The 16237-nt window shown below is 44.2% G+C and overlaps 1 protein-coding gene across 7 annotated transcripts in view; it reads right to left on the reverse strand.

Annotated features, from left to right (window-relative positions):
* Nucleotides 1–16237, reverse strand: part of GATAD2A (GATA zinc finger domain containing 2A) — an 82988-nt gene that overhangs the window by 32515 nt on the left and 34236 nt on the right. For 3 of the 7 annotated variants that reach the window (XM_019538322.1, XM_019538316.1, XM_019538315.1), the window contains exon 1: nt 483–506. In XM_019538322.1, coding sequence (XP_019393867.1) covers nt 483–494 — 12 coding nt within the window. In that variant the 5' untranslated portion in view covers nt 495–506. Of the gene's footprint in view, nt 1–252; nt 457–482; nt 507–3035; nt 3180–11215; nt 11294–16237 lie in introns of those variants that run through there. The other 4 variants (XM_019538318.1, XM_019538317.1, XM_019538320.1 and 1 more) reach the window with 3 other exon arrangements.

Genomic DNA, 16237 nt, shown 5'->3' on the forward strand with positions numbered 1-16237 from the left:
AGCATGCCATAAAAATATCCTGCAGGATACCCAGGACTGTACAGACTCACAGCTGCAATAAAAGTTTGGATGTTTCTCAAGAAAGTGGAACGCATTTGCCTCCCATGCAAATAAAAAATAATTATATATTTAAAAAATCATCATCATCTGGACTAGAACCTTACTGGGATTCCCTGCCACGGATTTCTCAGCACCTGTATCTGCTTGCAAGTCTCAGAAACCTGATGTTACGGGGAAAAAGGACTACCACACCCTGAGTGAAGAGTGTCTTCCATGTTTCCTGATAGTCTGCCACTAGAGATTAAGACACTGCCATTGTAATATTCAAGTTGATAGTTTCTTCCCTCCTAATGAATGAGCCAGGCTTTTCCACTCGCTGCACAGGAAGTGCTTAACTCCTGCGGGATCGCACTTAACTCGTTGTGTGCCAAAGTCACAGAAACTTTTGCTTTTCGGGTGAGCTTTGGCATTTCAGCCTGTACCTGCAGACACATATCTGATCCAAACAGCTGAGTCAGGGTTTGATCCCATGACATCACTGGGCTCCACATGACCCTTCCCAGGATTCAGTCGGAGAGACAAAGCACTTTCTCGAAAACCAGTCTGAACCGGTTCCAGACAACAAGCTGAAGTGTTGTTAACCCTCGCTGAGACACGACAGCAGCCGCAGGAGCAGGAGCAGCAGCAGTGTCTGTCGGCGAGGCGGCTGCTGGCATTCCAGAGCACAAGTCCGGGAGAGCATCCCTGCTCTTAAAGGGACCGCGCCGCACTTGCACACGCCGCACGCGCCTGGGACACTGCTCGTGTGCTCCCCCGACACCCCTGTCACTTTGGGAAAAGTTGTCTTAAGAAAAGGGGGGGGGGGAAGATTTTTTTTTAAACATTGAATTCAGAGGCAGGCCAAAAATGAGGAGACACAGGAGTTGAACTTAAGTTTCAAACAGCTTTTTTAATAGGTTTGTGGACGTGTGTATGGGGGGGGAAGGGAGGGAAAGGGCATTGGACCCATAATGCATCGCCAGCTCGGCTTTGCAGACTTGATGGGAACAGGAGTTGTAATCGCAGGAGAACCTGCAAGAAGTTTTTCTGTGCAAAAGTCAGCACAGAAGTTCTTTGGCGTGCAATTGTTTAGAAAAAAAATTAAGATAGTTGGGGGAAAAGTGGTTCTTTGGCGGCAATTGTTTAGAAAAAAGGTAAAATAATTGGAAAAATGTGGTTCTTTGGCATGCACTTGTTTAGGACAAATAGCTGGAAAAAAAAAAGTTGCGTCTGCAATTGCAGAGTGGCAGGTGGGGAGGCCAGGTTTAAACATTCAAATCCATGGGGGGGAGGGGGGGAGTGCTCTTATAAAGGAGAACAGGCTGGGTTAATTTTGGTGCTCATGGAAGTGAGGGACTAATAGCACTGTCTAGGCAGCAAGCCAGGGGCTGTTGAGATTTTCTACATAGTTTAGCCAATACACCTCAGTCCTGACATGCAGCAGCCCCTGCTATTCCAGCCATGGGCCTCACCACACTGCAGCTCGTACCTACAGTACCCCTACCCCACTCATCACAACACCTCCAAGCGCTGCTCAGACGATAACAAGACATGATTTAGTGACGGGCAAACAGACTCAGTATTACCCAACCCCTTGATGACCCATCTGAACCACCGCCTTTAAAGGTCTAGTCAGTGACCCACTGAATCAGCCTCTTTACAGATTTTCCTTCCCCAGGATTAAGAAAAAAAAAAAAATACATGCCAGCTTTCTTGGTGGTTGCTTTATTACTATTATTATTATTAGGCAATTTTATAGTTTTTTTAAGCAGTTGCATATAAAGACTACCCATCCCACAGCACAGAATATGGCCTCAAGTGAAACACTCCCGCTCAGTGGTTTCCCAACCCCTAGTTTGAGTCCCTTGGAAAATACCAGCTTTTATTTTTCTGCAGTCAAAAAAAAAAAAAAAAGAATGAAAACTAATACAGCAGTTTTCCTGTTGCAAAGCCCTCTGAAAAACCACAGCTGTGGATCTCTATCTGAAAAATCCCTGTTGCACTGTGTGCCTGCTGCCCACCTCCCCCCCATGCCAGGCACACCCCCTACCTTCCAGCTGCATCATGTGCCCAGGCTCCCCTTTGGCCCCCGGCCATGCCCCTGGAGTGGGGGCAGGCAGAGAGAAGTTCAGGCTAAGCAATGGAGGGTGGGGGGCATGGCCTGGGGAGCCAAAAGGGAGCCTGAGCACATGGTGTAGGTTGGGGGGGGCGTACACGCGGGCTGCATGCTGCTTTCAGGCTGGCACTCGGACAGCCCTGATGTATGATGCAAGTTTTTAGTTCATGTGTGGGCATGGCGAGAGAATGGCAAAACTCAGCTAACATCCCAAGTGGTCCCATATTCCAGCCCGGCATGACTGCTTTCCCACCCCTTCCTCAGCCCCACACGGATCGTTTTCCGGGGTCTCCTGTGACCAGCGGGGTCTAGCTAGATGACAGCGATGAAATTCAACATCTGTATCTACAATACATCTCCATTAAAAAGCAGGTCCTAGGGTTTCCTCTCCCACATCATCGGCAGACTCACTCTCCTATATAACCTACAAGTGTTCGTTACCATGATGGGCAGAGGTCAGGGTGGAAATGCCTTGGTCTGAACGGTAACTCCCACAGCCACAAGTGCGAACCAGCCCTGCAGCAGGTTAAAGCAAGGGTTGGGTTCAAAAGCTAGTAAGGGGCCACTGAAGGTTTTAAGTAGAAAACAGCATAATGATCTGCAGGATATTGGGGTGCAGACTTACAGCTCGTGTGTACATGACATGCACAAATTTGCACAGAGCAATGCAATGGTCCTTGAATTGAACGGAAAAAACAAACCAAAAACCACCAAAAACCCTCTTTTGGGTCATTTTCTATACCAGCCTGTCAAATACCAGGGTGCTTTTTTTCCCTATTGGAAAAAGTGGCAATAGAAATGCCCCAAAAACCTAACAAAAAGTTCTCCCCCCATCCCTCACCCCCACAAAAAAAAGAAAGCAAAACCGAAAAAGACAAACCTGGTTTGATTCAGCCAGTGTCTTTTCCCACAGGGATGTGTATGACAAACTCCTATCCCATACTGCCCAGAACGCCTCCCATTTGCAAAGATGACAAAGGGATGGGAGATGCTGGAACAATTATCTGTTCGCTTTCCTTTGCCACTGTAGGGGAAAGTTACAGAACAGGAAAAAGTTGGTAAGTTCCAGTTAAAGATTTGGGAAATTCATTCTTTCAGGCCAGCTTTTCCAGATGTGCAGTCCAGCCCAGAATGGCCAGGTTCCTGGTAGCAGGTCTGCAATGATCTCCAAACAGATTAAGTCCTGCAAAATGTGAACTACAAACCAAAACTATACGACACCCCCAAACAAAGCAACAACATGCAACGGCGGAGTAGTCCAGTAAAGATATGCCATGATCACATCATTGAATACCTGGGTCCGCAGCGGGGAGACTTGGCCAGATCTCACCTCCAGCAACTACGCCTCCCGGGTGACAGGCAAAAAGCCACCCTGGTGACAGCCCATTTCAAATGGAGGATTTCAAATTTACACTAGCTGAAAACAGGTGTCACACCCCTGCACCCCAAAACCTTAAAGTTGCTAGTCAGCAAGTCATGCTGCTTTTGTATGCTATACAATTTTCAGACAAGGTTGTTTGGGTAAATGTGATCTCTTTTATCAGACGAACTAAATAGCTGGAAAAAATTGTTCTTTAGATACAAACACCCTTTTTCAGGCAGAGGGATCCCAAATGTAGACTCTTCCTCTGCCTGAAGAAGGGTGTGCCCAAAAGCTTGCAAAGAACAATTTTTCCAAGTATTTAGTTGGTCTAATAAAAAATATCGCACCTACCTACCCGAAGAACCATGTCTGCCTAGGTCTTTAGACCCAGCACCCCTGAACCGTTTTCACTGCTTGTTTAGCGAGCTGTAAATGAGGAGTGTGGGATCAACACAGTGCCCAACACTGGGAGAGGACAGGGATGGAAAGATTCCTTGGGCCAGATGCTCTTGGAAAAACCTATTCAAAAAGTGAAGTAACCGGTCCACGCAAGGAGTCAGGCCAAAGCAGCAGCTAGATGTACAATGTTCGGAGCATGCTTAAACCAAAAGGGCAAGGAAGGGATAACAACTGGGGCTAATGATGGAAGAGGAGGCTGTTTGCAGGTTGTCACAAAAGGTCAAAGCAGAAATCCGTCTCTTCTGCCCGCAAAGCGCAGATCCTCTTGAAAATGCACCATCCTGTCGACCGCCTGTCTACACTCATGATCCCACAGACCATGTCCTCTCCCACTCGGGAGTCACAACATCTCTGTAGCAAGCAGAGCAACTGCTTTACGGTAACATATAAGGAAAGTACTTAATTTGTTTTTAGCTGTCTTTTAGTGCACTTTAGCAGCTAGAAATAAGGAGTGGCCAGCAATATGGGAGCAGGCAATGACCTGCAGACCACCAGAAAGCACTCGGCAGCTCTTCCAAGACTACAGCCTGGGAACAGCTGAGCTAACCCTGTGCAACTGTGCTCATAATCAAACTTTAAACGATGATTTTGCAAAGGCTAGAAAAAAAGTCCACACACATCCACTGAAGCCAAGGACATACAGGGAGCAAAACAAGGGCCAAGAGTGACTGATACTTCCCCTGGCTACATTACCTTGAACGTCCGAATTTACGCTTTAGCACTGGGGATTTCAGGTAGGGTCTAACAAGGATCTTTTCTATATAATCCCAGGACAAAAGTGGTGGTTCCGATAGCTAGAAAATGCCAAACATCCCAAATGTTGGGAGGCTCCCACTACTAACAAATACAAGGAAAGATGTATGCAAGGAAGGTTGGGATCCAGCGAATGGCACTGAAGCAATCTGGCAGTTCATATGGAACATTTATTTTTGCTCAGAATAAAATATTTTCTCCAGCTGCAGATTGAGAAGTATTTCAGAAATCATGATTTGGGAAGGTTCAGATTTAAGATCGGGAAGAGTCTGGCATACGTTCTCTCCCTTCCCTCTTGTACCACTGATTCAGGGCCACTTTTAAGCCCATGAAAAATTATATTTAGGGGTCCAGAAAAATAAGCCCAAGGCTAAAATTCATATGGTCAAATTCTGATCATACAATGAAGCGCACCGACAAACCAGAAGCAAGCCTAACTTTCTATTTTCATTTATTAGAGAGAAGCCTGGTAATGTAATATTTATAGCTGAGGATGAGCTTCTTTACAAGCCCTCCTTTCCAGACGTATGCAACCTAAAGAGTTATTCTGGAGCCAAAATGCATTGTTCTGTCAACCCAAAAATAAAACTCTGGATCTTCACTGTTAAGAGCTCCTTCAGTTGATCCTGTAACATCAGTCTGGAGGATGAAGGTGACTGGGGGGGAGCTTAAAAGGCTCTGAAGCCTTGCTTAAATTACTCGTTTTTACTTTGTTTTAACTTTCCCCTAGATTTAGCCTCAAAGACCAATGTTTTGATACGACAGAAGAGGTGTTTACTGTAGGAACCATCACTGAATCCAACATGGATGTATAAAATAATCATCCTTAAAATGTTCACAGATGCAATATAGTTTTAAGTCTGCACTTAATACCATTCAAACCCTTTTCATTGTGAGCCAGGTTTGCAAGAGCTGGAGTAACCAGTTTGCAGCGGAGAGCAATGTGTTTGGGTTCCCAGTATTTGAGCAGGGAAAAAAAGGATTCACGTGTTTCTGATGCTATTGGGGGGGGGGATTTTTCTTTTTGGGATGGGGATGAGGACATTAAGAACGATAGTTAAGAAGATGGTGCAGAAAAACAAAATTGAGATCATCACTGATACCAGTGTATGCCCACAGCATACAACAGGACCAGGTTCAGAAAAATAGGAAGTTAGTTTTCAACCTGCAGAGTCTGGGAAAGCATTACCCTTTGCCTGACAAGGAAGTATGAAAAAAAACGAAACCTACAGTGCATTGCCTACCTTGCCCTTTGAGCACTGCCATTTCCCTGAAGTGACCCAAGCGTTGCTCAGCGCATTGGAGCAAGAAGTCAAGACTAAAACGAGCAGAGGGAAGGACACCGAAGGAAGTCGGGTTCACAATACACGCCTTGAGAACAGCTTGCAAAGTTGCCATGACATATTGTTTTTCGAAGTATTTATCCGAACACACTGCTGCTTTACTTCACTCCTGCATGCCAGTAAAATGGCTAGACAAGCGAGCTGCTCAATGCAGGATCTCAGAGGACTTGAAATTGTACATATATCATAATCATTGTGTACCAACATGACACCAGCGACTGATGATTTGAAAAGTGTGTCACAAATGTAGATACTACACACACCCATGATCTAAAACTCGTTGGCATTTTTAAGGATCTCTTTGTGCTGTTGCAGGTGCGACACCTTCCAGCCTTTTCTCCAGCCCTCATTTAGTGCAGAGGCCAGCCCTGCACCACTGGATTCCTGCAGCTGGAGGCACATCTCTGAAACACGTAATAATTCGCAAATCCACAAGCTGTACCATCACATTATCCACAGGACAGTCTCTCCTGCCAATACGTAAGTGTTGCCTTTATAAAATGCCCCAACTTACCCAGTTATATAAAAGGGAAAAACAATTCCTGGGGGAAAAATGATAAAACCTTAAGATAGCCAGATCCTGGCAACGCAGACTCTACAACTTCTCAAATGAGAACAACGTCCTGATCTTGATCTGAAGGAGGTCAGGCTGGTTTTTAAAACATGCATGTAGTAAAAGCCAAGTTGTGTGGAATTTACTCTTTTTGACAGTCAATAAAAGAAAGTTTCCCATCCGTGCACGGGCCCCATCCCTGGAAACGTTTCATGGAGGCAGGGGCAGGGGGAAGCAGGAAAAAAGAAGCAAGGTCAAGGTGTGCGCAGGTTTCCATTCCCAAATGCAAGTGTTCAATGGTGACTACATGGGCTTAGTGGTTCCTAAAAGGGACTAGTCATTGATGAAAATGAATGAATGGACTTTTCATTTTGTCATAGACCCCAGACCCAAATCTGGCAAGACCCCGGACTCAAAGCCAGCAAGCTCGTCCTCTGGAGTGCATCCTACAAGACCAAAATTTACCAAAGAGAGTAGGATCCCCTCCCCCAACACACACGTTACCTAGGGAAATCACAACAGCAGCAAGGCAGAGTTTCACCCTGATTTAACCTCTTGTTATACATCGACCACTATTTTTTTTTTTTAATTTCCAGAGCAAATGAACAGCAATGTCAAAAAAAGAAAAGAACAGAACCACATTAAGCTAATTTTCAGACTTGGTTAAAAAAGAAAAAAAAAAAAGCCCAAAGCCAAACTGCTGACCACAGGATGACTTGGCTTATTTTTTAATTTAAAATACATTTAAGAACCATTAAAAAAAACTCAGATTAGGATTTTTTTTTTTTAAATCTCTCAGTCCGTCATGGCCAGGAACAGCATACTGGTCATTCAGAGTGTAGAAAACAGCAGTGTGTGGATGCAGTCAAGTAAATGAAACCCAGTCCCTTATTTTATCAGCTCAGGAGCAAGAAAAAAAGTAGCAGCTAAAGACCAGCTGCTCAGCCCTATGCCATAAGGATGAGAATGGCCACCTCGAAAAACTCAAAAACCACAAAGAATTAAACAAGTGAAGTTGTTCTTGCATGGGAGTGACAAAAGCCAAAGCACCGGGGAGCAGGCCATTTGCTCCTCTTAATTAAAATAAGAGTAATCCTAATACCAATAATAATCAATGCATGGTTAGTGGGGAAGAGCAAGCCTGAGTTGCCAGCAGCATGCAGCTGAGTGTGAGGCATGCAGTGCACAAAGGGTTAAGCCCTGCCATTTTGGTGCCATTCACTGATATGTCCATTAAGGGTGTTACATAACAAAATGGCAGACCTTAACCCTTTGTGCCCCGTGCTCCCAGCATGCCTGAGCCCAATGTGAGCACACCATCTGCTGAGGGAATTGCTGCACCTTTTGCACTAGGAATTGTGATAGTTTTCAGGGCAGGCTAAATGAGCTGGTTTAGGCTCATTAAAGTACTTACAAGTAAAAAAAAAACAACAAAACAAAACCCCCCAAATAAAACAACTCAGGAAGTTGCCATGCACATTTGATGCATTAAAAAAGGGAAGAGAAGAAAAGTTGCCACCAGTTTGGTAGCAAAGTAGGAAACCCGCAGGTAGCAATTCGGTTTTGATAATGGCAAAGAGCATTGCAGCGACGCTGGCCTGGCAAATTAGCGAAAGGAAAGCGTGCTGCAGGGTTGCATGCTTTTTAGGGCAGAATTCAGACCAAAGCTTCATGACAGTAACCTCGCTGCTTTATTTTTGGAGCAAGCATCTATGATAATCCAGCCATTCCATACCTTGCTTTTCTCTATTTTCAGAACTGGTTTTAGAGTTTCATCATAGTGATTAGGCAACATGACGCAGGCTGTTAATAAGCACTGTGCGCCCAGATATGAAGCAATTCAGCAGATGATTTAAACAAGTAAAACAAACCCCAAAAACCCTCCCAAAAAACAATAAAAGTTCTCAGACACACTAAGTAGTATCTTCTCAAATCAAGATCAGATCTTCAGCTGTATAATTTCTATCCACTAGTGGTAATGAAACTTATATAGCTGAAACCCCTGAAGAATTCACAATACCACAACCCACATTCCCATTCTGTTCTCCATATTGCACTGGCACGTCCTCCCCAAAACTGAAATAGTATATTGAAAACACAGTTTGGTTTCACGTCCGGGAGAAGCAGTTATACTCTACCAAGCATCTAGGTATGGAATTACTGCTAACAGAAAACTAGATTTCTTCTGTTTTTAGCATCTGTATCAGACAAAGCAATTTTTTTGCATTTCAATTGAAGAATCCATCTGATACCCGCTAAACTGTATGTTAACTTTAGGAAGTGCCTTGATATTCCAGCCATCCAGTTTTCAACTCGCATCATTAAGAGGCATTTCTCCAAGACGTTTTGAAGAGACATCTTATCAACACTCAATCATTTTTAAACACACACTCAAAAGGCTCTGGCATGCTCACATGGACTCTTTGGTTTGGATCGCAATGAGCCGGGGGTTTTCCTACGCTGAGACAGCGATTCATACCTATGATTTTCACGTCATGGACATCTCCACCCCCATACTGTTTCTCTGTTTGGTAAAAGCACCAAGGACAAGCCCACCGCTCTATACACGACGCCCAGGAGAATTTTATATCTGTAGTTAAAAATCATACAGCACGGGAAGCTGGAAACAGGAGTGTGCAGAAAGCAACTTTATCAAAGAAGACTTCACCCCCAACCATCTTGTGGATATCTTCACATTCAACCAAATTTTACAAGGGGGGATGCAGAGGATAAAAAGCGAAGGCATCAAAACTAAATCTGTACTATAGCAGGTACTGTAAGAGAGAGATTACATTGCCCAATTTGTGTCAATGGATTACCCTTTTTCTCTTTCACAAGCTGAAGATGAGGAATTCCCTACCAGTATCTTTTAATGACCAAGGAGAACAGGTTACAAACATTACGGTTTTCTGAACAGCTGGGTTTTTGCTTCTTTAAGAAATTTACGCTAAAAATGTTGTGCTTTGAAAAGGTCTATGTCAAAAAAAAGAGTGTCAAATGTTTTCCTACAATTTTAAACTCACACTTCCCTATTGGAGAAGCACACTATCAAGACAGAGCATTATGTCCATCCATTCACTTTATGGGAGATCAAAGCAATTAGCATCTCAACAGACTCTTGCAGGAGTAGGCAAATATAGCAAAAGTGCCAAGGCAAAAGTGGAGTCAAAGTATTACTACAATATCAATGTGCTAGCATGCTGTAGTTTAGAATATGAGAATATGGGAATGAACCTGTTGGTGGAGCAGATTTCTCTGCGTATGTGAATTCTGCCTGACTCAAGCATATGGCATTAGTATCACCGAGGACTCTGTGGTAGGTAACATATTTAGGATTCACTGAAAGGCCACTATATATTATAAAGTTTGTGTATTTAAGACCTTGTAGGAGACGCACATGAAGACAGAAAGGAGAGGACGTGCAGACACCCGGGAAAAGGGCTGCCTTCATGGGAGATTCCTCCAGGATTTGGCAGCTCAAGGCAGCAGGGGGAAATCACATCATGTGGATCGTTAGCTTGCTTGTACCATCACACTGGCTTTAAAATTGGCTTTGGTACAAAGCTAAAGTCACTAGAAATATGAGAATGATCTTTATTTTACAGATGACAGCATCTGGCATGTGCTTGGTTGAACTGGGAACAGAACAATCTGTAATGCACCTGCAGTCAGGTGCGTGAAAAAAAATCCCTGAAACTTATTTTCTTAAGATGACAGGTCTCAGCCATTTTAACCTAGCAATAGCCTGAGTGGCTAAGGTTTGCCCTGGTAACTGAGAGCCGAGGATTACATTCTCTAACAAAAACAGGCCCTGTTGCTAACTCCAACAGCATGAAGTAGTTCACAGTAAATCAGAGTCCCAGATTTCATAACCAGAATCACCAACATCTTAGACACGGCAAAACCAGATTGGGGAACAAGCGTCAAAATGGACAAATCTTAAAGACAACGTCTCCATTTCGAACCCGAACTCCTGCACAAAGAAGAGTAATTGCTGAACAGGGCTTTATAACCTCAAATAATTTAATATGAACAAAATAAAAGTAGGGGAATGCTCCTAATGCATGGAGAATAACAAATCAAAATGTTTCAATGACCCGCTCAGAGCTACAGAGCCAAGTCACCGGTACAGCTAAGAACCCAGAAGTCCTACTGCGTGTTCTTTCATCCTACATCAGTTATTCTGAGCAAAATGCATCAAGACTGGGGCTGGGAGGTTTAGGTGCCTGTTTTCCCGTTTCTCATGCTACTAATACAAGAATATGCCATGCAACTGCAGCAGTTTGTCCAAGTGGAAGAAGCAGAAAAGGACAAACCACTGAAACTTCAGTTTGTCCAAAAGAGATATTCCTGTACCATGGAGAGAGGACAGCTAGAGAGATAGGATATCCATATGGTCATGGCATTGGACTGGGAAGAGCCTGATCCAGCGCTTAGTTCTGCATCCTTTTGTCACCTGGGACAAGTTGCTTAAACTTTTTTTTGTCTAATGGGGAACTGAGACGCACAGAATTTAACACCCCTGTGAAGTGGACAACATTTGAGAGGTGCTTGCGGAAAACTCGCTGTACAATAAAAAAACCTCTTACCTGTCAGAGAAGTTCATGGGTTCCAAAGGGAGTCTTCTCCGGCAGTCCTGGCTGGCAAGTATGACTGCAATAAGGAACCTGGAAGGAAGGAAAGGTATTTTAGTGCATGCTGGATGAGGTGTACTGTAAATGTTTTTTTGATGAGACCCCACCAAAAATATATAAGTTTTTCCCCTGAAAGGTATTATTCTGAGTCATTATTTTCATTCCTGTAAGCTGATGAGAAAGTATGTGCATCTACACAAGATGCTACAAGTACAGTAGACCAATTCTACTGTGCATTAGCACGTCACAGTGAAAGCGGTGCTAATGCGCTAGTGCGCAGCAGAATTAGTCCACTGCGCATTAATGTCACGTACGAGGCATGCACCGGCACCAATTACAGTGCAGTTAGTACCTGTTATTACAGATACTAAACTTTATGTGCTGTAATTACAGAGCATTCATGCACATGTAGACATGCCCAGTGCTGGCTACTGCATGCTTGAAACAAAGGACCCAAAAGCATGTTTATCGGCTTTTATCTTTCTAATTCTAGTGGTGAAGCGTTAACCTCTCTGCATACAGCTAACTGCAAGCAATAAGAGATGGTCATAAAGCAGGCAGCGATTCTCAGGTTCGGCCATCTCGATCCAAGTGTTACAGAACAGGGAAGCAAAAATATCCAACCCATTCCCACATTACAGTTTCTAAAAGTGGAGAATTACACATCTTGTTTTTTCGAGCGCAGATGCAACGTCGATATTATGCTCAGATCGATAATCAAAAGTTCTTATATAGATTTAGACGCCACTTTATTTCTTGCCACGTACTGCAGAAATTGCAGTGCGCCGTTCAGTTAACATTCCAGCACGCAGCCCAAATGTTTTCGACAATTCTGCTCCATCCAAACACCTGTTGCAGTTGGAAGCGGTCCTGGTTTCTGACCAGCCGTTTCCCCGAGGTGCAAAAGCCAGCACATGAAAGACACACCAGCGACGACCAGCACAATGGGAGCTGTTGTGGAGACGTTCTGCAGCTGTGTCACAATCCAGCCGCTTGCCCTCCCTTTGGCTAATCCAGCATGGCAATTCGGAGAGGGGTAAGGGTGAGAAGATTGGTATTAGATGATAGGGGCTCCCTTTTTTAAAGGAGTCTCGTTTTGTCTTCAGCAAGGGCCCACAGCACATCCCTCCAACCACCACCACACTTGTTAAAGGCACGGGCACCACAAAAAAGGCAATAAATGATTTCAAGGTTTCCAGCTGCTTTTAGTTTTTCTTGTACCCAGTGAGCCAGTGGACATACAAGACCAGTGTTTTAATAGCCAAGACAAGTAAGAAAGAGGCAGCTAGCACAGCAATACTTGCCCAGTGGGCTCCCAGGCACTTGAGTCCACTGAGGCCTGTGACATGAAAAGAGCTGAAAATGACACAAGAGTTCCTTGGCAGAAAAAGTTCCTTGGGTCGACGTGATATCTTTTATTAGACCAACTAAACAGTTGGAAAAAATTGTTCTTCGCAAGCTTTCAGGCACAAATGCCCTTCTTCAGGCAGAGGGAGACTCTGCTGGTGCCGCATTGCCCATGGTAGAAAATAGGCTAATTTTCCATCCCATAACAAGAGCTCCTTAGGTTTTAAGGAATTTCTTGAGGACAAAACAAAAGGGAAGGGAGCCTGGACTTAACCGCACAGCTTTTCGTTGCTTGATGAGCCTGAAGGACAGGCTCTCTCTCAGCTCTCCGCCTGCCACGGTTCACGCAATTGCAAGACCAGAAGGAAAATTTGCTAACGTAATCTTGCATGGCTCACCTGACATCACATCCAAAAACAGATGCAGGTTATCTGTCACTAGTCACGTTGGGCACCATGGCCAGCTTGCTGGGGGAGTTTCCACTGTATTGCATACAAACCAGAACAGAGGGGGTGGACAGGATGACTCCTTACAGACGCTTCCTCATCCTCGGAGAAAAGACAAAATGCTAGCTCATGCTCCTTTCGAGGGGCTCGCATTTCCAGAACAGTAGCAGGCCTGACATTAATGCATTCCCTACTAACTTGAGTAGAGCCTGCTAATGGGAAGGCAATACCGGTCAGTCAATCAGGAGCGAGCGAACAGGGAGATATGCAAGGTGGGAAGGGTCAAAGACGACACCAGCGTCTTGTATTGCACTTCCCCCCCCGCTACCATTTAAAAAAAGAATTAGCCATGTAAAACCAGCAAAAAACGAATGTTTTCTCCCTAGACCTTAAATATGAAGACTGCCACAGGATCCCCCCAATCCAGTGCAAACTTCCCCTAGCAAGTTCTGTAAAGGCAATTCGTTCCAGAACCCACTTGGCCCTATCTGAATGCAGTTGCAGTAGTCTTTTTTTAAATATATATATAGCACCCTTCACGTAGTACCAGTCCGTCATCTAATAAAAGAAAAGGACAGTTTATAAAGCATAACAAACCAATACCCATTTTTCAGTTAGGGAAAATAAAAGGCAACGGTTGCAACCATGTGCACCTAAATGATTAGAGTTGAATCAAAACTTCCTCCCCTCATAAACGCACAGCTCAAGTCCATGAAGTACACAGTACAAAACTCAGACGATAAATCAGCAAATTCAGGCAGGAGTACAGCACTACAGAGCAGCCTGTTCACAGGCACTGCACTGGTATCAGTTCCCAAAGCGAAGCACGTCGATATTTGACTGGAGGTGGAGCATGATAATTCATGCACATCTTATGCCAAGACAACTCCTTGGAAGCTCGGCTTCTCATTTTTGCTAAGCCACCAAGATCTCTGAGTCATTTCCCTCCTCAAAAGCTTCAGACCCATTTTCTTCTGTCCCGGCTGCTCCCTGGATTCGAAAGCTTCTCTGTGACAGTATGAAAAGAAATGCCCGCTTCTGCACAGACCCTACCCGCAGACGTCATTAGTCTATGAGCAAATGAGCTGTCCCCGGGGTCCCCAGCCTTGAAAACCCAAGCTTGGCGCTTAGTGATTGCTTTAATAATTGGAGAGGGAGCGTGTGTGCGTGGGATGGGGGGTGCATACCCTTACAAACACGCATACAGTTTAAGCAGCCAGCTATGGAAGCACAGCTAGAAATCCCTGTCTATATGGACAGGCATTTATTTGTTTCTGGGACCTGACTAACCATCTAAAAGGCAGACCCTTACTAAGTATAGCTCATCCAATTAGTCCAATGCTTTTCTAATTAGTGGCCAATTGAAAATCATTGCTAGCATGTCACTTCCGAGCCTCTCAAAGGTTTCAGCAATGCTGTACCAAATACAGGGAAATCAGCTGCCTTGGAAGATTTGAAAGTATCCCATGCTGCTTCCCAAGCATCTGCCTCAGATGGCAACAAGCATCGTTTGCCATTCAAAAAACTACAAACAATACCACACAATAGGGATGCAGAAAGAGCCTTGAAATATAGTAACAGCAGTTGTTAATTTATGAAGGACAGGTAGCTACAATTTGTCAGAAGGCAACAGAAATTCATTTATCCATTACTAGAGCCCAACTCAGCACCAGGAAACATCGCATGAAATGCCCCGGAGTCTTTGGGGTTTCACAGCATGCGCTGGTGGATGCAGTCTCACTTTTCGTGCAAATCCACTCACAGTTCATCCCAGGAAGAAACACAGTATTATCATCTCTCTTTTAAAGAGATCGGACCCTGCTGCACTGAGTCTTTATTGCAAGAAGCAAAAACAACCCCAGTATCAGAGAACTGCACAGGGAGGTGAGCAAACTAGGTCCAAGTCCCAACCCACCGACCCCGTGGAAGCATGGTTTTCCCAGGATCCAATTCACATTGCTGGTTCACTTGATCCTCCAACTCTGGTGACTTTTGTCACCAAACTCCCATCCAGCAGGCACGGTGAACCTAGGTTTCCTCTTGCTAGGACCCTAATAAAGCAGTTTAGCAGCTTCACTGCTGCATGGCACAATTAATACACGGGACAGACAGAAAGCCTCACTCCAATCCACAGGCACCCTGAAGTTTCCACCGAAATGTCAAGGGAAAGCTGGCACAGGAGTGTCCAGAGAGGTTCATAGCGGTCCACAATCTGATTCTGGCTTTCACAAAGGGTCCCTCAAAGTCTCAGGTGAATCTGTAAGCTGTTTTGTGGCTCAGATGCCCCCAACCTGCTCAGCTCTAAAAATGAGAATGATACCTCTCAGCAACATGCTGCAAGTCAATTAATTAAAATTCTTTTTTTTTAATTTTTGAAGAAGAACTACAGTAGAATTTAGTGGGTGCATCTACGTGTATTACCCTAATTTTATGCGAATTAAGGGTGTGCGTCTACATGTGCACACCCTAAATGCATGTTAAAATAGCGAATTTAGGCTAACTGCACCTAAATTTGATACTTGCAACACAGATATTAAATTTAGGCGCCACTAGTTAAAGCGCATTAACACAGGTAGATTTAACCCAGCACTGACTTTAGTGCCAGGTCTGCCTAGCCATTAGGGACACATGGCAAGGCTGCAGGGACTTGGCACTGACTTTAGTGCCAAGTTGCCGCATGTGTAGACACCTGCCAAAAAGCACTTAATGTGCATTAGCTTATTCCACATTAAATTCAGTCGTGTGTAAATGCACGTGTTGACATGCCCAGTGGGTGTTAACTGCAGAGGTCAGCCACGAAGCAGTTAAAAATCAGAATCAAACATATACTGTTTAAACAATATGGAGTAAATCTTTAGTACTACTTCAGCTAGGAAAGGAACACTGTACAGCAGAATGGAAATTAGCTTGCAGTTTGACAGGTGGACTGAATAGTACCTATATTTTTGGTTTTATTTTATTTTTAACCAAAAAACTGAGGAGGACAGATTGTCTGCTCAAGCTGCAGAACTGCCACACAACATTTTGCACATGGCTTATGCACCATCAGTTTTTTCAGAATTTAGATTTTAGAAGAAAAATAAGGGGGGGGGGGAGAAGAATCAAGAGAAGCTGCTAACCTCAAGTGAACTTGTTTTCTTTTTTTCTTTTTTTTTACTCATATCTGAAAATGTTGGGACCCAGT

The sequence above is a fragment of the Crocodylus porosus genome, unplaced genomic scaffold, assembly GCF_001723895.1.
Source record: "Crocodylus porosus isolate Cpor-Errol unplaced genomic scaffold, CroPor_comp1, whole genome shotgun sequence".
Classification (NCBI taxonomy): domain Eukaryota; kingdom Metazoa; phylum Chordata; order Crocodylia; family Crocodylidae; genus Crocodylus; species Crocodylus porosus.